The sequence below is a fragment of the Talpa occidentalis genome, unplaced genomic scaffold, assembly GCF_014898055.3.
Source record: "Talpa occidentalis isolate TD23 unplaced genomic scaffold, MPIMG_talOcc4v2.1 talOcc4.6, whole genome shotgun sequence".
Lineage (NCBI taxonomy): Eukaryota > Metazoa > Chordata > Mammalia > Eulipotyphla > Talpidae > Talpa > Talpa occidentalis.
In genome coordinates, this window is record NW_023604972.1 from 81,663,255 (window position 1) to 81,684,328 (window position 21,074).

The following is a 21,074-nucleotide window of genomic DNA, read 5'->3' on the forward strand; positions in this document are numbered from 1 at the left end:
ATAGTCCTAGGTTCATTTTAATAATAGAGCAGTAATTTAGAAAATAGCACCTTCATTTGTAGGATATGCCTGCTATTTTACAGTCACATTCATTTCTCATTTATTTTTGAGTTCTAGAGCCAATGTTTAGCTTAAAGAGATGACACATTGACTTTTGCCAATATTTAATATCAGTGAAAGGTGCATAATAAAACATTCTTTATTAGGAACATATGCATTAAAAATAATTATTAAAAATTTACTTTCTTGAATTATAGAATATTAATATTCTCAAAATTTGATTGTTTTTAATAGCGTTGGTTTGAATAAGCCATAATACTATCTCACAACTCTCTGGTTAAATTATGCCAGTCTATACCTCAACAGGTATTTGGTAGCGTGATTTGTAGCAGTAGTAGTTTGTCCTGGGATTTTATCATCATAGTTCTAAGAGGCATATTCCCAGCATACCTGGGACAAACTGTGATGCTGACTGTACAAAGCTTTGTGGGAGACCCTGCTCCATCTCTTTCATACTATTTCCCTCTCTGCTTTTATGTATAGCTGTTTTAGGATAGGAACAAGTGTGGTGTAGATGGGAGGGAAGTCTGAGTGAAATACCTGTCCCTTTATTCACCCCCAGCTGTGATTCAGGCAGTTTCTGAAAAGGAAGGTTGAATGGAAGTGTGAATGCTCAGCTACCTTGTTGCTCCCTTAACCAGAAAGACAAACAGAGATGGACCAGGGTGCCAAATGCTTTGAACTGACTCTGCTTCTTCAATGGAATGAAAGAGCAGCATCCTTTTTAGAAACATATATTCTAAATTGATATACCCCTAACTGCTTCTCTGAAACTCTGAATATTGCAGCAACCCAGAACTCACTTGTCTTCTGACATTCTCAGTCCTTTTTTTCCCTCCCTTCTTGCTTTCTGCTCCTCTTCTTGGTTTATCTCTTTCACTCACCTTTCCCTTCCCCAAAGTCTGATAGTAGCAGAGGAAGGTGGGAGAAAAAGTGGTTGATTTGTTTCTCTCTGCCCCACATAATGCTGTGAATATTGCTGAAGCTGTGAAAATGAATGAATTGTATGTGGTTTGATATTGACCCATTAGCCTTTGTATTCATTCTGCTGGAAAGAGGAATGGTGAGAGCAAATGGGAATGCATCTTTTGCTTTAGATGATTTCTCATCTGGTGATTTATTTAAAAAATAAGCAATTAATATATCAAATGAGGTCTGGTTAAAAGTATGTACTCCACTGAATTACCACCATAACACATTTTCCTAAAGTAAGTTAAAAAAAAGCCCTCTGACAGTTAAAAGTTACTGTTGGAGATTTTTTTTTATCACTTCCTGGTTCTCTGTTGGTTATATTTCTCTGAACTATGAAGGTTTGATCTACATAATCAGCTGAATTTTGTTGTTACTAAATATTTATAGGACTCCTAAGCAGTAAATAGTAGACAGAGCAAACACTACCCTTATCTGGTGAACTAAAAGTGAAATGGTTCATGAAGGTGAAATTTGGGGCAGGGATAAGCCTGTACTCAAGGGACAAGTAAATGAGGGCAGGGAGGAGGAACCCCAGGAACATTTGCCATTGGTCATTTTGGGAACACTTAAGTAGTCAAGTGTATTTCTTAGGGCTATCTGTAATTTTACTTCATTCAATTGAGGTTTATTTATTTAAGGATAATGTGGTTCCAAGAAGTCTGTTTCCAGGGACTATAGTTTGAAGCTCCTGTTACCTTAAAAGTATGTCCTGACTCCTAAAGACTGATCGTCTGGCTAGTGTGGTTGTTGTCACTGTGATCAATAAAGACTGCTTTGATTTAGGAGTGATTTATTTCCAGTGTTAACTAATTACAACTGTGCAGAGGAGGCAGTGGTTCATGTTTTGGCTTCTATTCAGCTGAGAGAACTTGAGCTTCCTTAGTCCTTTCAGAAAGCCTGACTAGGAAGTTGGCATCATGGCACAAATGTTTTAGTTAGATTCAGGAAGTCAAGGTACAAATGTCAGAGTAATTTAGATTTATAGGCTGCCTAGATTATTATTTGTTGTTGTTGTTTTTCAATCCAAGTTGTTCTCTCAATTATAATTCTATTATATATATTGTTTAAAGTTTGTTACTTGTATTTTAAATATGAGTAATAGAGGAAGTAATAAAAAATTTCTATGTTTTGTTTCTTTTTAATTGTTCCAGTCACCTTAATTTCTTAATTTTATAGGTTTTCAAAAGCAGAATTTCACAATTCAATAAAATCACCCCATGAAAGGAAACATGATTGTTAAGCTTTACCTTGGTTATTTTTATACCCTCTGGGGACTTGAGGGGGGGTTCCTTTGAAATTAGAACTTGACTGGAAAGCATCATAAGTAAGCAGTTACTTTCATGTGAAATCAAATATTTCTCACTGAGTAAGGATACAGTGTACTTAAGAGCAGTTACTTTCATGTGGAATCAAATATTTCTCACTGAGTAAGGATACAGTGTACTTAAGAGTTATATTTTTAAAAGTTTAATGCTGACCTAAGTTAGCATGCTTTTTTAATCTAGTAGTTCGGTCTTACCACAAAGATGAATTTTGGTCAATCCCCTTTCTGTGAATTCTGTATTTAGATATAGGTATTGAGCTGAGGGCTTCTTCAGCATTTTACATTTAGAGCACACCTACTGTTTTTATTATTATTGACTACAGGGAAAATTAAAACGTCAAAACAAGTACTTATATTTTGTCTTTCTTATACTGTTTTTAATACCTAAATATAATAAATAACCCGTGGCAGTTACTCTACGAGTCCCCAGGTGTTTGATCCTAGATTTGAGGGCATTTTATGGATAACTTGGGACTTTTCAAAAATGAGATGCATAAAATACTTCAAAACCTGAAGCTATTTTAATCAAAATACTGAGTTAACTTTGGTCTAGTCTTACTTAGATGACCAGGGTATTCAGAATTATGTGGCAACAATTTCAAGTGGGTTTCTTCTTATCTTTCCCAGTATGCACAAACTTACTGTTTTTGTGGAGACAAGCTACTTCATCCCAGACTAGCAACAGAAATATGGGAAAGGGGCCTCGCCAGTGGCGCAGCGGTTGAGCGCTGGGCAGCGAAGCTATCCGCAGCTTCCGCAGCGCCTGTTTGATCCCCGGCCAGTGGGCGAGGGTCCCACACGGCGGCCAGACCTCTGCTGCCATGCCCGCTGCTCCCCTCAGCAGTGTATTTCGTCAGTCTGCCTGTTCTGCTCCCCGCTCTGGCTCTGGTGGATTCTCTCACCCTCCCATGCTTCTGACTGTACCCAGTGGTTGTATAAAAATAAATAAATAAACCTCTAAAAAAAAAGAAAAGAAATATGGGAAAGATTCTTTCCTTTTAAATGGAAGAAGGTAGATTTCCCAATGTAACATGAGACTTCATTAACTAAACTTGCTGTCCAGTATAGGTGCTGAGTGGGTGATACAGTTTCTGCAAAAATTTTTCTTTCATTTTTTGCAGTAGTTTTTAGACATGGCTGTTTTGCTAGATTAAAAAACATAGATTGTTACCTTTGTAAATTTTAGCACCTAATGAGTTATGGTTAGTTGGCAGGATCTGAAAGAAGGTAAACTTTGTCCCTCAAGTCCTTTTATAATTAAGAATATGTATCTAGTAGACATAAAATAATATATGCATGAGTTAGCAAAAACAATACAAGAAACACTAGTATATCCCACAATTCACCATAAATATAGACTATACTGGTATCTTTGTATACCCTTTTCAGACACCTTGACTTACCTCTTATTCCCACCAGCTGGCGAAGTTACCAGCAATTTGAGTTTTGTATTAGTTATTTTCCACTTACTATTCAGCCTGCTCATTATATACTGTAACTTTGTTTTCCTGTTTTTCCCCTTTAAAGTATTATTTTTTGATTGAGCAGAAATAGATGTGATTGTAGTCCATTTTCCCAGCTATATAGTATTCAGCTATCTAAGTTACAATTTACTGAATATGCTGCTGATGGATATTTGGGTCGTCAGTTTTTTATTACAAAACTGCTTTGAGCATTATTAATCTTTATATTAGGAATTTACCTTATAGAGACCCAAAGGATTTTTGTGACTTAAATATTTGTGTTCTAAGAACTAAGTAAATATATTAGGTAAACATAATTGTGTAATAAATACATAATCAATAAATCACATCAGGTTCTTAAAATCTTTTTTTTAAATTTTGTGATTTCAGATATACAGGGAAGTTGAGAAGATTGCACAGAGTTCCCATATCTCCTTTACTTACCTCCCCTGTTAATGTTTAATATTGTTAACATATTTTTTTTAAAGATTTATTTATTTATGCATAAAAGAACTGGAGTACAGGCCACAGGTGTAGGGAGGGTGAGAGGATTCACCAGAGACAGAGTGGGGAACAGAACAGGCAGATTGACTGAAATACACTGCTGAGGGGAACAGCATGCGAAACAGAAGGGTATAGTGCTACTATTTTTTTGCTTTTCATTTTAAAAGAGAAACTAAGTCTAGTGTATGCTTAGGAGGAGAATTAAGCTCCATCATCTGGAGGGAAAAGTATCAAAGGATTTGTGGATGTATGTTAAAATCAGCACTGTGACATATCTGGAGGAAAGATACTTTGAGGCTATGCAAATATTCTGTTCCTCTTTAAAGCTTTCACTCACTAATTTTATCATTCATCTGTGTACATTGCCTGTGGTGTTCTAATGATGATTTTTATTTTCCTCATCTCTTGTACATTTATTAATTGGAATTCTCTAAGAAACATGTCCTTTCCCCCCATTGATTGATTCATTGATTTGGTAATTTATATCAGTATGGACTCATAGATTAAATTTTATTCTTTGAGTTATAATTCAACACTAATGTTATTTGTCTGTGAATTTTTTCTCTCTCTCCAAATAGTTGTGTTCTGGCCAAATGGGACTGTTTGAGAATGGGACAGTTCCCTCAATGTTTTTTCTAGAACTTCCTTTCTGGCACAGATCAGTATTCCTTTCATTTCAGCCCTAGAATCAGCCATTTTGCTAAAAAGGCTCAGTTCTTTTTTATTGGAGAATGGTATTTAGAAACCAAGTTCTGGGTGTGTCTGTGTTTTTTTAAAATAAGTATTTATCTTGAGTAAACATAGAGCCTTAAGTTAGACTTATGTGTATGTTAAACTTAGGTAAAAGTCTTTTTTTTTCCTCTTTGAGAGAAAAGTGAGATTCATAAAAGTTGTTAACATTAGTGGCAGTGATTAAAGTAATAACACATTTAACACATCACATATTTCTAACAATGAGAAGTAATTTTAGAATTTACCTTCACAAGTTCATGGCATTTTTGTAGAAAAGTGGAAAGGTGGTTTATTTTCTCTATTATTTCTATCTGGGATATAGTTGAAAACAATCAAGCAAGAACAAAAGAAGGATCCTTAACAGTTGTCAACCTAAATTCACTTAAATCCACACTCAAACTTAAGCACATCAGGCCTAGAAGAAAACCTCGTGCCTGTGCTCAGACCTCACTTATTTTTATTCATACACCACTCTAACAACGATGGTTATTTAGTTTCCAAACTCCTAGAAGATTTAAATCAGCTTTTTAGAAGAACTAGAGGGGATGCAACTATTAAGCAAAATATCAACTTGAGAAGGGGCATTGACTTCTGTAAGTGAGGAGAGAGAAAGAGCAGACCAGGCACCCCGCCAGCAAGGCAGTGCAGAACTCTTCAGCTCAAAGGTCAGTAACCAGGCTGAGTGAGGCTGTCAGGGCATTATTGGGAGTATGTAGTATAGTAACTGTTCATAACGATAACCTTGAGTCATCAAACAAGTGAAATTGGATTTTTTGATACTATTTAGAAAGTTAGGGAAATGGTGATAGATATTGGAAAGATTTTCATTAACCTGATAAAATGAATATACTGGTTTCAGGAATAAACCTCTACATTTTTCAGGCTGATCCTTTTTTTCTTAAGAATTATTAATAAGAGGGCCTCCCTGAAGCTGTCCACAGCCTCTGTAGTGCCGGTTCGATCCCCGCTGGCCATGGAGATGCCCACATGGCGATGCAGACCTCTCCTGTCTTGCCCGCTGCTCCCCTCAGCAGTGTATTTCATCAGTCTGCCTGTTCTGTTCCCCGTTCTGTCTCTGGTGAATCCTCTCACCCTCCCGCACATCTGGCCTGTACCCCGGTTCTTGTATAAATAAATCTTTAAAAAAATTATTAATACGAACCAAAGTTTTTGAACATATGTTACTCCTATGTTACTAAGATCATATCATGAAAATTGAGTCTTCATTTAATCTAATTATGCTAACTTAGTCTTCCCTGATAGTATCAGCCTTTCATTTCTGATTTTCATTCTTCAAATTTATATCATTAGTATAGCTGTCATTGTTATGCCAGATAATTCAATTTCTTGAAAGATACATCAGAGGTTTTCTCAAAAAAAATGTATAAATGTAATTTTCATGTATTTAGTCAGAAAACAAGCAATTTGAGGAAGAAGTAAGCATCAGATAATGAAATGGGATTCCTTAGTTTTTTAGAAAATATCTTAAGGCTTACAGATTCTCTGGTCTGCTTATATTTTCAAATTTTTGTTTACCAAAATACTGAATTCTGATATGAAAAAAACATACATAATCTTAGAGTTATGCTCTTAGTAGATCTGTAGAGCCTCCCTCAAAGGGACTCAGAGTATCTAACTGCCTATGACCAGGTGGAGTTTGGAGTTGCTGGGGTATTTAGTTGCTGCAAAAAAAGATTCTCCTAGCCTTTTGAAAGTGGAGTAGAGGATAAGGGAATGAAGCAAGGTACAAATGTGTTTAGCAGAGGTTAAGTGTGGAAAGAATCTGAAAAAACGAATTCTAGGAGAGGAGGCAAAATGAAAGACATGGGCTAGTTAGACCAGTGGAAGTAACTTCTGTAACTGTCATTGCTTATGTCCTTCACCCTTTCCTCTGTACTGTATTTTACAGTCCTAACATTTATAGGTTTCTGATGCAGGGAAACAAATTCCTGTTGGAGTTTTGCAATTTCTGACTACCCTTCTGTATAAGAGAGAAGAGGCAAATTTGTTTTAACCTCAAGTGGCAGGGTTCATGCTAAATTAGTTTGAACTGTGATGAGAAGCATTTGTTAAGCTAATGTGTTTGACTTATAAATATATGATCATTTACTTTTTCTTCAGAATTTTAGAGCCTGAAAACTAGCCACATAATTCATTTCTCAGGTTTCTTGTTTTGTTTTCAATTGGAATTTCCTTGATCATATATCCAATATAATTATATTTTGGGCACCTAAAGAAACTTGTAGATATAATAATTCTGACTGATAAAAGAAGTAGATTCTTTGATTTTGACTTTTTTAAATGTCATTGAAGTACTGTATATTTTTGTCTGCATTAAGTATGTTTTATGATAGTTAGGAGTCATTGGATCACATACATGATAGCATTATTGCTTATATTTTTTCCCTTTAATTTCTATTAAAAACCCCTGTTCTAGGAATTATTCCTATATCATCATTTGCTGCCCATGTAGACTATATTTTAATAAGTCCTCTATTCTCAAGAATGTATAATGTAGTCTCTTGGCCTTAGATAATTAAGCTTGTCTTCAAGTATGTGGATACTTGAACAGGTATTCCAGGTGCCTCTTAAACGTCTTGGAAATTAACTGAATATACGTTTAAATATACGTCAATTCCATTGTAAGCCACAGGGGAGGAGGGGAATTGCAGCAGAAGTATTTATAAATTTTGAATGTGAGTATTTATATTTTGGTTGATTTTGTTACTTTCAGAATCTAAAGACTTTAGAGTTTAAGGGTCTGTGGGAAGATCTGTTGGGGGGAAAGGATGCCAAAACATTTCACAGTGAGGTTGTCTTGTAACAGATCTACAAGGATGCCATTAAGTTAAATAAATGAATAGATAACAGATCCTAAACTTTGAAATACTCTACATAAATTTGTGCACACAGAGGGGCCACATTTATCACACCTTTTCAGATACTGAAGACATTTGTGAAACCCTCTTATTCCCACCCCCAAGAAAAAGAGAAGGTAAGGAACCAATGATCTAGATGGTCCTTTAGCCTCCTTTTGCAGAACTGAAAATGTGGCCAAAGACTCAGGGTCAGATGTTATTTGTAGAGTTGGAATTAAAACCTAGTCTCTTCCTGGGTCAGTTCTCATTCCATTATACTGACATTCTTCAGACACCTATTTTGATTCTGAAACACATTAAGTCACTATGTACATAATTGCTATTTAATTAGCATTCTTTTACATTTGAAGCCTTTCTTGTTAAAAATAAAGAGTAGTCAAAAACTTGATGCACATATTTAACCTATTTTAAATTTTTTTTATTTATAGAATTTATTTTCTTACATCATTATTAATTTTTGGACAGTATTTGATTTCGCGCCTCAGGTGTAGTCCCCATAATTCTCCCACCAGCCTAGCACCCATGGCCTATCACCCTAGTAGTACCTCGTGACCTATTTTAAATATTAAAAAAAATTTCTAATCCTAAAATTTGGCAGGGTTACATCATTATTATACATAGCTTTATTTAATAATTATTTGATAATTGAAAGGAAAATTGTGATTAGAACTCTGTGCCAACCAATACTTGTATTTTACTGAGTCTTTCTAAAGTGTTACCATCACCATCATCCAACAGAAATGAGCTCCTAGGCTAAAATGGAATATATGTTATAAATACTTTCTTTCAGAAGAAATAAATAACAACAAATTGTTTTTTATGCTAGTGTATATTTTTAGAGGCACTTTTGGGGAAACTTTGAAAAAGTAACATGTGCCAAGGTTATTATCTACCAAGAGTTTAATTTTCACAAACTGCTCTTTACACTTGCTTCCTGTTAAGGTACCTAGTTCATTTGATTTGTTTTCAGACTTTTCTATTTTTCATCTTTTTACAACAGAAAAATTTGGTGAAATATTCATGTTTCATTTATCCTCTATGAAGTAAAAATTTTACTTTTTCATTAATTCATTTACTCAGTCCCTCAATAACATTAAACATGAGTCATACCAGGCACAGTTCTTCATGGTTCTAAGTGCCACCGAGATCTAAACACTCCCTCCTTCATGGGACATCACGCATCTATCTCTCTCTTTATACTATGGAATAAAGTAATGCAGGATGTGCACGTTTTCTCTCCAAGAAATACTTGAACTTTGCCGCTCATGTTTCAAGGCTTTGGAGAGAAAATATTATAAACACTTACTTGACCATTACGGATAAATAGTGTGTGATATTATGGGTAAGCAAATATTAATAGCTATTTCTAGTTGAGAGAATGCCAGATGAATGTTCAACCATAATTGTGGTGCAAACAACAACATTGATGTATTTTCTTTTGTGTTGCATTATAAGATTGACTTTCAGCAATAGTCTTACATTCCTGATAAAGAATTGGTATTTTAATGGTAGATAGGGAAGGGGGATATTGATGGTGAGGCATCTCTAGCTTTTAAGCCACACTTGTGCAGGTGGGTTTAAGCTCCTGAAGAAGTCATATGACCCTCTCAGTGACTCTTGCTGATTTATAATTTCTAAACTAGTTGAGCCCGTTAGCTATTTAGCAGCCTGACTGCTTATCTTGAACTTGTTTTCTTATTTATCTCCTAAAGCTGCTGTTCTAGACCTTCTCCTACCATTCTTCTTTAAAGTGCTAGTAAAAATAGTGTTCAACAGGAGTTCCTTTACTGTATGAGTTCTTAGAGCTGTTATTCTGATGTACATTCTGAATCTCCAAAAAGGTGGTGCTAGATGCAACTTAATCAGAAAATATATGACATTTGGGAATTCTTGCCTTTTGATAAATACCTGTGAATCTACATAAAACATAGTAATAAGGTATCTAGTCTGTTTCTCTTATTTATTTCTAAACCCAGTGCTGATCTTTCTTAGCTATGAAATTGCCAAGTAATTCAATGACTTCTCAAAACTGGAACCCTTTTGTTATTCACACATGCATCCCTGGAGACCTTGTACATTGCCTGCTAGCAAGTTAGGGGATTAAGGAAGTGGTGTTGAATGGTATAGCTGTTCCTGTTCGTCATGTTTAATGACTAGTCAGGGAAAGAATACAACTTCTAGGGGGTGGGGTGAAGGCAGACAAGATGGTACATTTGTTTCATTTCATTTAATAGGATGTCCTTTTATGTTTCTATATTCTATAATTTAAACATTTTGCATAGACTTCACCTATATTTATGATGATGTAAGGTTTTTAAAAGTAAGATTTAGATTTTAGATGTAGAACCCAACAGAAAGATATCATGCCTTAAGAATATCAGTTGCAGGTCCTCCCTGGTGGTGCAGGGGTTAAAGTCTCAGTGCTATCATGCTACCACCAGCCACTGCAGCATGAATTAGATCCCCAGAAATCATCTAATACAATCAGTTCTCCTTATTTAATAAGGAGAAAGTAAAGGGAACAAGAATAGATATTAAGGAACTTTCCCATAGTGCTAACATTAGAAAATGGCTGCAGTTATTTATTACTAGTCTCTTCCTTTTCTTACCTTCAGTGCTGTAATCTATTTTCTTTTCTGGAGTGCGACTGAGTGATAAGGAGGACTGAGCATCCATGGGTCAAGGAATGTTCTGTTGCAAATTGGTCAGCCAGTCAGTAGGGCAATGCTGCATTGGATGACCCTCAGTGTTTGTGCTTGGTATATGGTTATTACCAGGTTCCCAGAACATGTGCTGGACATTATACGGCAGATTTTTACTCAGGAAGACTTAGAACTCTTTTCTATATTTTTGTGAAGATGCTTTTTCTAACAAATGATTTATATCTATTGTAGAAATTTTAGAAAAAAGACCTCCCTCAGATCAATCAAAACAAATTAAAAATCACCTCTAATCACACTGCTTCAATGTACAATGTTAATGTCTTAGTAAGTTTCATCCACATTTTGAACAGATGATCTGTTTCTTTTCTTTTATCACTATGTACATAAGGAAAAAAAGGTACCTTTTTAGCTAAGGCGTGTACATCTTCCTCACTGTTTTTAAAAATATACACATAGAGAGGATTTCTTCTCAGTTGGATCTCCACAGACAGGAAAATAAGGATACTTAGAGTCTTGACAGGGCTATTGTTCTTTGAGATTTTTCAAAAGAAGGCAGTAGTTCTAACTTCACTCTGCCTGTCAGGCCATAAATTAATGAAAATGAAAAGCTGTGGTCACTTTCTCTTCCACAACAAGAATTGCAAGTTTCTTTACTGCAACTTCCAACTTTCCGTTAGTTTCCCAGCTGGGTTGACAAGATGGACTAGAGTTGTAAAAATAATTCTGTATGCCTTGACATGGAAGGTAGCAAACATTAGGGATAAAAAGTGGGCATTTTAAAGTTTAATAGATTTTTCAAAGGCTAGAGTGAAAAATTACTATAACTTGATGAAATTGGAAGTTATTTTTTGACAAAATTAAGTCTTTTAAGTTTTCTTCTTTTCCGTTTGGAATCAAATCACATTTTAAGAAAGCTGTGTACAATGGGAACAATTGAAAAAATTGTTGCATTTTTAATTTGGAAATATGAATATATTAGAAAAGAATTACAGCAATTTAACCCTTGCCCATTAATGTAATAGAAATGGTATCATGCTCTTGGAAGCCAGGCATTTCCAGCATTGTTCACACACATACAGTGGGCTGGGGTTTTAGCACACATGTTGGAATGCCAGCCTTCCAGGAGCACATCACATTTACAGTAATGATGATAGGAGGCATTCCATAAAAGGAATCCTTGTCGTGGTTTACATCCATTGTCAGTTCTAATCCATATGGCAGACCTGCAAGATAAAATATTATTAATCCCTTTTTATAGCTGAGGATATCAAGGCTAAGGTATGTGCCTGAGGTTATTTAGTTGGGATGTGTTGGAGTTTGAAGGAAAATTCATTGTGTTTTAGAAGGTTCTAATTGTCTAAAATCTTACTTCATCTGTTAATGTGACTTCTGTTGCTTCCAACTTTCTTATACAGGGTACACTTAGCAGTAGGGCAAATAATGTGTTATTAAAATAGTAGCCTTTTTTAATTAATTGGATTGTTTTGCATATGCAGAGAAACTTCAGTTATGAAGAGTCACTTGGGATGTTGTGAAACAGTCTCTTTTTAAAAGCAAATACTCTGATTAATGATTTCTAAATTTTTATACTTTAATTTAGATTCATAATGAAGATTTTCAAATAGGATGGTACATCTATGAGTATTAACAATTGTGATAGTAATAGCTTTCTTCGTTTATTTTTAATGCTTTAGTCAGTTTAATATCATATATTAGACTTCTTGAAATGGGATGCATTTAGTTTACATAATCTCAAAATTGTATATACTCTTTATCAAGTGTTATATTTTCTTAACTTTTCTGTTTACTGTATACTTAAATACATTTTGACCAGGAAGCCTTGTGTAGGCTATGATTCTAATCTAGGTCAAGCTCCCTGGACCAGCCGCAGCAGTGTCACTTGGGTAATGGGATGGTGCTCTGCAATCTGTGTTATGCAAGTCCTCCAGGTGATTCTGATGCACATTCCTGTTTGAGAGCACTGAACTATATGTTCCACATACCAAAAGTATAAGAGTGTTTGTGCATTTTTCTATCTAACAAATGCTGCTTGAGTGTTTCTTCTGGGGCAGTCTTCTCTGTGACAGGGATGCCGCAGACCTCTGCTTCTGCCTTAACTGGTATCACAAAGGAACAGATTCTTTAAAATAGTCTCTAGTTAAGTTTTAAGTATTCTGGGCTTGGAACCAAAGCATTTCGTTTGTGATTTCTATAGTGCAGGGCAGGCTTTGCTTGGGAGAATCCATGAGTTCCTTTATTTGACATAGTTACAAGGACCTGGCCTGATCTAAGAGCTCTGCTGGATCCTTGGCCTACAGAGATTAAAGATTGTGCCTCGCCTCCCAAGTTCCTAAAATTTAGCGATGTTACTTAAATGTCTGTTTGGGTCTGTTAATTTGCCTCATCCTTTTAAGTCATTTAAGTGTCGGTGAAGAAAGACTTTATTTGTACACGTTTATCTTTTGGACTTTTGAAAATCCATGTTTTTACCAGTCATTTAGAGATCTCTTTAATTCACAGTGTGCTTTCATTACCTCTCTGAGAGAACTTAAGAACTTCATCATCTGTAAAAAGGGGACTAGATGACTCCTGCTTTGCCAGGATGGTTGTGAGAATTGTGTCAGAGACAAAATGTGAGTTGAGGGATCAGGCCAGAACTTCAGGGTGTGAGGGAAGTAATTTGACTGAGACCTGCATCTCTCCTCCCAGTCCTGCATATTCTATTTTCCTTACCCTTTGGCACTGGTAAACAGAATTAGTCTCCAGAATTTCTCCTCTTTCACCTATGCTTCTAAAGTAAAAGCCAAGCCCTTGCTTGGTTTTGCTGTAAGCAACAACAGGAAATAAGCAGGTAAAAGGATCTTTGTTCCCCTCCCCCAGATAGACCTGTGCAAATAAACCTAAGACAAAGGTGTTTAGAGGTGCTAAGGGCTTGTGTTTGGGCATCAAAGGACTTTAACCAATTTTAAATTTGCACTTCAGAAGTGGGGGACCCAGGTGAGAGGCCAAGTGAGGAGGGGAAGAAGTGGGACATTGCACTGTAGCAGCAGCACTGGGGGCTATGCAGATGACCAAGCGCCAGTTGTCCTGACCTTTAAGAAGAGTGTAAGGCTGAAATTTCTTTGCTTACATTAGAAAAAGTTTGGTGCGAGAAAGTGGAACTTAAATGATAGGGACAACTAATTAAGATTCCTAAGTGCCTTAAGGACATTAAAGTTGTGCAGATAATGCAAGTTGCACCTCTTATGCTTATTGCCCCCATGACCACCCACCCAGAGTTTGAGACTGGTCAATGGTTGTTGTTTCCCTCAAATATGCATGTTAAAATACAGAAATACATTCTGGAAAATTATCTGATGGTAATGGTTTTGGTGAGGAACTGTTGTGTCCATCAGGATTTGGGATGACGTGCAGTGATGTGACTTTTTTATTAATCCAGTGCATTCCCCTTAAAACTAAATATTCCCTCTAGGTACCCATTGCAGATGCCTAAATTGCTAATAAATATCTTTTTCTCATAAATAATTTGAAATAACTATCTAATGCCACTCATATCTAATAGTTATTCTGATCATATGAATCCTTGTATGCAATAGTGCAGGAACCTAAATTAACAAGAAAACAAAACCAATAACGAACAGAATGCCTCTGGGAACTCTTGGTTGGGCCCATCCAATGCATGCTCCGTAAATTTTTATGTTGTTTGTAGGGTATGCTGTGGTTTACAGTCTGGTGTTTGCATTAATTTCCCATTGTCTTTCTTTCAAATATTAATGAGGTGTAGGAGTGATTCTATGCCAAATAGGCATATTTTTAAGGTGGATTTAAAAATAAAGCTTTTCCTTTTAAAAAACAATTTTTCTGAACGATGAAGCTGCTTCATTAGTGATTGCTGACAAAAACTTTCAAAGTCTTTCTATAAGCTGTTTAAGCTTAGTATTAGAAATTAGGGTTACAGGATTTAATTAGCCAACTCACGGGATGCAGTCTCTTTAATTTTGGATCTCCCTTTGAGAAAATTATGTAGATGAAGAAGGAGCATAACATTTTAGACAAGCTGGTTTTTTGAGTTGAATTTATCGGCTTCATTTTGGGCTCTTGTCCTCACTGTACTGCTGATCTGGAAACTGCTTGATTTGAATTAAAACTTTTGGTTTTTAAAATTGATAATTGCACATAGTGTGTTGGATTGGGTTCAGTAATTTTCAGAGTTGGGAAAGGTAAAAGTCAGGTTCTTGGGGTGCAATGATTAACTTAACTGTTTTACCAGGGGCACAAGTATTAGTTACTAGACATTTAGCTAACATAGAGGTTTAGTTAACCAATGAACATTTTGTTATGGGAGTGTTAAATGTTAACACTTTTGCATTTTAAACTTAACTCTAAAAGATACAAAAAACCTTTCACAACCCTTGCCACCCTTTCAGCCATAACATTACATTACCTTGGTTTCTGCCTTTAATTTCCCTGGGGGGTTCTTTTTAGTTAGGAGAAGGGTGAAAGATGTATTTGTGTAAGCACTACACCAGTGCTTCTGTTAAATTCTTTTTCAACAAAGAATATGTTACTTGCACAGGCTTTTCTGAAAAGAAATGTCCTGAAAGCAGTCATTTGTAGTGTTTGTTTATTTCATGACTACCAGTTTATTTTAGCTTGGAAGTTTTCTAATGCTTTGCCCTTGTAATCACTTCTTAGTTAACCGAGCACCTATATGTATATGTACAAAACAGCCAGCCTTACGAAATTCTTTGTGTATTTTAACACAGTTGTCTTTCCAGTTTGTCACCATGGGTCTCCTAGTTCCCTAACATCTAACCTTAGAGACAGAAAATCAGCTTTCAAGGAAAGCTTATTTTAGAATATCAGTGAAGAATTAAATATTAACTTTCTAGAAATCTTAATTTTCATTAATGTGACAATAATGTAGACAATTTGAATATGAGTTCATGTGTGAGAAATTTGCCTCTGTACTATTTCTCTACTGAGTCTCATTTACTGTTGACATTCTGTAAGATCCCAGTGCAACAATGCCATTTCAGGGACAATTTGGAGAAGAATAATTATTATTTCTTCTATTTCTTAGCTTCATAATAACAGTTCTTTAACTTTCTGGGTTTATTCATTGTTGAAGACCCCAAAGTCCTTTTTTTTATGAGGGTTATACCTAATATTTACTGTTTGAAAGTAAAACTGAGAAGAAAAAGTAGTATATTTGTTAAATAATAGTAATTAACTTGTTAACATAAAAGGCATACCTTTATCAAAATAATATAGCTGTAGACCCCTAAATAAAAAATGTTTTAGTGAAAAGGATGGCATTGAAAGATGTTTGTAATGAGTGAGCTAGACTTTCCTGTCTCTGTGTTCACTGTTCAAGGTGACGTGATATCACACATTATAGATAGCTAAATGTAAACTTATGATAGAGTTTAGAAGGTCAGTAATACCTAGGTATTGTGGACAAATTTTGATCTTATAGATTCTCTGAAAGGGTCTCAGGAAAAGTGGGTGTCTCTACCTCATTTTGTTGAGAATCACTGCATTAAACATTTTAGAAATAAATATAGTAACTTAAAAAAAATCATTCCCCTAGTGTTTTCTAGTTCTTCTATATGTGAAAGTAACACTTCCATAAAATTAACTCTTTTTGTGTTGGGAGAACTTAATAGGAAAATGGGGAAAGAGCTGAACTGAGCAAAGGTGTAACTGAAGTTTTTTGGTTTTGTAGTCAAACAGCAATGATCAATGCAGTGTTGGCCTGCTCACTTACTTCAAACATTCTCAGAGGCCATCCTTATTTTCCAAGCTGCCTCCCAAGTGTGACCTTCTTTCCCCCACAATTCAGTAGCATAGAAATAGAAAGTGTTATAGATGAAGGGAAGGTATCCAATATCCCTGCCCTGTTTCTCCAGCTGGGAAGGGAAGGAAAGGGAAATAAAATTTAATGAGCACTTTTACTATGTGCCAGGTGCTTTACATATGTTATTTCATTTGAATCCCCCAAACAACCCCAGGAGATATATTTCTAGCCACATATTGCCATGAATTGAGCAAGACTCAGAGAAGTCAAATAATGTGTCCAGGGTACACAGCATTTAAGTGTACCCTGAGACAGAGTCTATTACCAAGACCTGTACAACAGTGTGCCTTGTTTTTGCTTTATCTTCAATTCTTGCAGACTGAGAGTGTGAATTGCTACAGTTTTATTGGGCTCTGTGGTGGCATGATGCTAAAACAATTTGACTGCCCTGTGAGGTTTCCTCTTACAGTATTAGCTACCTTTGACATTGTATTTTTAATTATTTGAAAATAAAACTTAATTATCCGCATTTTACCACAGAGAGCAGGATTACCTGTTTTTGTGTCCTTAGCTATGCCATATAGAACAGCTAACTATCCCAGAAGATTTTGTATTTTCAGGCCTAAAACAGCTGCTCATCAGGGTTTGCCAGAAAAAAAAAAAAAAGAACTCCAGAATGGCAAATCCATGCTCAGAAACATTATTTTATTTCAAGTTATCCAGTGCCTAAAGAGAGAACGCTAGCTGAGTGTGGGGAGGTGAGGGGGTGGAGGAAGGATGTCTTCACATCCTTTAGGGATTGTTGAAGGAGGATATTCTTCTTGCTCCTGTGGGTGCTCTGGTACAATTTAAGACCCACAGAAAGTGAGTTGGTGGAATTTCAAAGGTGTCTCGAATAGGAGAGGCACAATTTCATGACAACACTTCATCTGAAGTGAAGCTTGATGGAATTCTTACATATTTGACTGAAGTGTGACATAGTGTTGAAATGTAATATACCAGCTGCCTCTGTGTGTATGAACTTTTCCTGTATTTCAGATAAACTCTTTAACCTTTAGCAACATCAGCCATTCCAACCTAAAAGTAAAGAGGAACATCCCCAAAGCAAATAGACTTCTGAGTATCAAACAGCTGCCAGAAAGCAAGACAAATTAGAGGTGCAGCCAATCTAAGGGTAGAGAACCTACCATGAAAACTTCTAGTAAGTGCAGGGAAGTAGCCATCCTGATAGCCGGTAGTGGAGAAATGAGATGGAAAGAGCCCACTTAGGAAAAGAATGCCTCCTGCGGGTGTCTGTTGTAGGGAGTGCTGCCCCCCTCAATTGGTAACCACCGCATTTAGCTGATTAAGGTGGCAGTGTACAATTTAACAGTTTAGAAATATTTTCAACAAAAATGGTTGGCATTTTTAAAGGTTTTTGGGAACTTGAGAGATAATCTAGAATTACTTAGAAAATGAACATTCATGAAATGCCTTAATCTTTGATATCAGATTAATTGTGTTACTCTGTAATATATACACATGTATGTATATGTTCATTTGTGCCCTCACATACCTCTTGAACCAGTTTGTCTTGGAGATCATATTATTTTTATAGTTTTTTTAAAAAGACTTTACAAGAATAATAAATATTTAATGTAATGAAATTGGATAATATGTGGGTTTTCCCCCCAGCATACTTGTATGACATTAGAATTTCATTTACTTCGACCTTGTACAGCTCAAATAAATAAAGAAAGTAATTTTTGCAAAACTATTTGAGGACGTCATCAATTTTTTTCCCCCTACAGTTAGGTCAGTCTCTTTTGAAACACCTGTTGTGTATAACCTTATAGACTACTTATATACTAACTAGTCTAAACTCTTGCGTCCTCTATTATCTTGGCTTTGCTTATGATTGGAGAAGTTATACAGGATTAATTTGTGGAGAGACAAGAAGGTTGACTTCATGGGCAAGGAGAAATGTGATGATGTTAAGCTGAGAGAGAGAGATCAGTTTTATAAACAGTTTATAATCATTTTCATATATGGTAACTGGTTACTTTTCCACATATATGTGAAAAACAGAATATATTTGGAAACTTTTGGACTCTTTCTTATGAATCATTGATTTTTTCCCCCCTTTAATCTGTGCCTGTCCCATGGAGCTTTAATTACTGTTGGTTATAGTACATTCTGGTATGTAATAAAGGAAGACTGCTCTTATTATTCTTTAATTTGGGGATTTTCTTGGGTATTTACCTTTTATGTGATTTTTTTTTGTTAAAAATACACTGTTTTTAAAAATAGGTGCTTTTACCATGTATCTTTTTTTAAATTATGATTTTCAAAAAACTTCTTGACCAAAAGAGAAAAATGACACTGGAATATCCATTCTGAAAGAGGGAGTGTTATACTATATTTCATACTGTGAGTATCTTACTGTGAAGCAGTAATAGTAACTTGTTTTTAGGGAATGTTCTTTTTAGATTGATTAATTTGATAAAAAATTGTATACTTTTCCCACTAAATGTTGATGAATATGAATTAAGAAGATACTACTCTAAAAGAATTTTTTGAAATTTGGATAATGTTTTTCCCAGCTCTCTCACTATTTAGCCTCTTTTGAAGACTCTAGTCAGTGAGGTGCAGATGCCCCACATGTGACCTCTAGACATCTTCTGGCAGTTCCATGTGAAGCACCCCTCCCAGAGTTCCCACACCATAAAGACCCTTCTTTTTACGAATGAAGGGGAACTGAAGAAATATTGGCCTACTTGATAAATTTTATTCAATAGCATAGATAATGGAAGGTTGAGAGAGCGCCAATGGCTTTATTTTGTAGCATTCAAAATGCTTTCAGGCACTCAAATCCTAAGGTAAACCTGTGTCCTGGAGCTTCTCAGAGGGATCCTCTTAAGGTTGATCCCTGACCTCTGGTGTGATAAACAGAAGGAAGGTGGAACTGAAGTGTAATCCAAAAAGGAAGGGTAATTTTCCATCCATTTAAAGAAAAGGAGTGAGAAGGATTGTCCCCTGGCCAAACATACCAAGACTTGAGTGGTGCAAGTGGAAGGCAGTTTTCAGTTGGCTGTAGCTATAGCTGTCTGAGGGGGATTGTTGCCTGTGCAGGGTGAATGTTTCCTCTCTGATCCCTTTATGTGCAGTGGCCAGGTGACTATCTGTCAGGGAGGTTCTGGAGGATTCCTCTATGGGTCTAAGTTTAGCTAGAAGGCCTCTAATGTGCCATGTCATTTGGTGATTTTTGTACAGAAAATAGTCCTTGAATATTGTGTATTGTGAAAGAAAACAGTATTGTGAAAGAAAATAGTCCTTGAGTTATTTATTTAGATTATGGCACATGTGTGAGATTTGGTGGACTTCTCAGTTCCACCAGCTGACGCTGCCCATAGACATTGCTGTGCTTTGAGGCATACATTGTGCATGCTACAGAAAGGATTATTAAGTGAAAAAAGGATTAAGTAAAAAAAAAAAACAACACTTCAGTGTTTATTGAAGGAGGCTAGTGGCTGTGTGGAATAAAGGTATAGGGAAGAGGGGAGGAGTTTGTTGTGAAGAAAGCTGAGCTTGACTGCTTTTTAAAGTTTTGTTTTTTAAAGAAAACTACTGATTTAGGGTGATGTTTGTTATGTGCACTACAGATAGAGAGTAGAATAATGGTGGCTTACTAATGAATAGTGATGGCTTACTAATATCTATATTTCCTATAGCTATGGTGGGGGGTTACTACAATAACTCTTTTCATGTGACTCAGCATGTCTGTTAAATACCATTTTTTTTTATTTTTTTTAAGATTTATTTATTTATTTATACAAGCACTGGGTACAGTTAGAAGCACGAGAGGGTGAGAGAATTCACCAGAGCCAGAGTGGGAAGTAGAGCAGGCAGAAGGACTGAAGTACACTGCTGAGGGGAGCAGCGGGCGGCAGAAGAGGCCTGCGCGCCATGCGGGATCCTCCTCTGGTGGCCAGGGAGCAGCTGGGGATTGAACCGGCGCTACGGAGGCTGCGGGCACCTTCGCAACCCAGTGCTCAACCACTGCGCCACCGGGGAGGCCCCTGAATACCCCTCCCTGAATACCATTTATTTTTAACCTGTAAGATGCAGTGGCAGGGGAGGTGTTGAGTGGCCTGAATGTTTTTACAAAGTCTGTCATATTTTTTCCTTTTTGCTGTCAAGTGTTACACATTTCAAAGAATTAAAGTACTTTGTAGCATCTGAGTGCATAAACTAAACTGTCTCTTCCTTTTCTTTCACATAGGTTTCCACTTGAGCGGCACAGTGACAGAACCTGCAATACAATCGGAGCCAGAAACTGTTTGCAACGTGGCCATCAGCTTTGATCGTTGCAAGATTACCTCAGTGACCTGCAGCTGTGGAAACAAGGACATATTTTATTGTGCCCATGTTGTGGCATTGTCTTTATACCGCATCCGCAAACCAGATCAGGTCAAACTGCATCTTCCCATTTCAGAGACTCTCTTTCAAATGAATAGAGACCAACTGCAAAAGTTTGTACAGTATTTGATCACAGTGCACCACACAGAGGTTTTGCCAACTGCTCAGAAATTAGCAGATGAAATTCTTTCCCAAAATTCAGAAATCAACCAAGTTCATGGTGAGTATAGGCATTTGTTCTATAGATTTCTTTGCTGAACTCCTTTGTGTTTATGTAGT

The 21,074-nt window shown here is 36.2% G+C and overlaps 1 protein-coding gene across 3 annotated transcripts in view; it reads left to right on the forward strand.

Moving 5' to 3' along the window:
- Positions 1–21,074, forward strand: part of ZSWIM6 (zinc finger SWIM-type containing 6) — a 176,275-nt gene that overhangs the window by 88,083 nt on the left and 67,118 nt on the right. For all 3 annotated transcript variants that reach the window (XM_054688129.1, XM_037529512.2, XM_037529511.2), the window contains one exon: positions 20,659–21,015. In XM_054688129.1, coding sequence (XP_054544104.1) covers positions 20,659–21,015 — 357 coding nt within the window. The remainder of the gene's footprint in view (positions 1–20,658; positions 21,016–21,074) is intronic.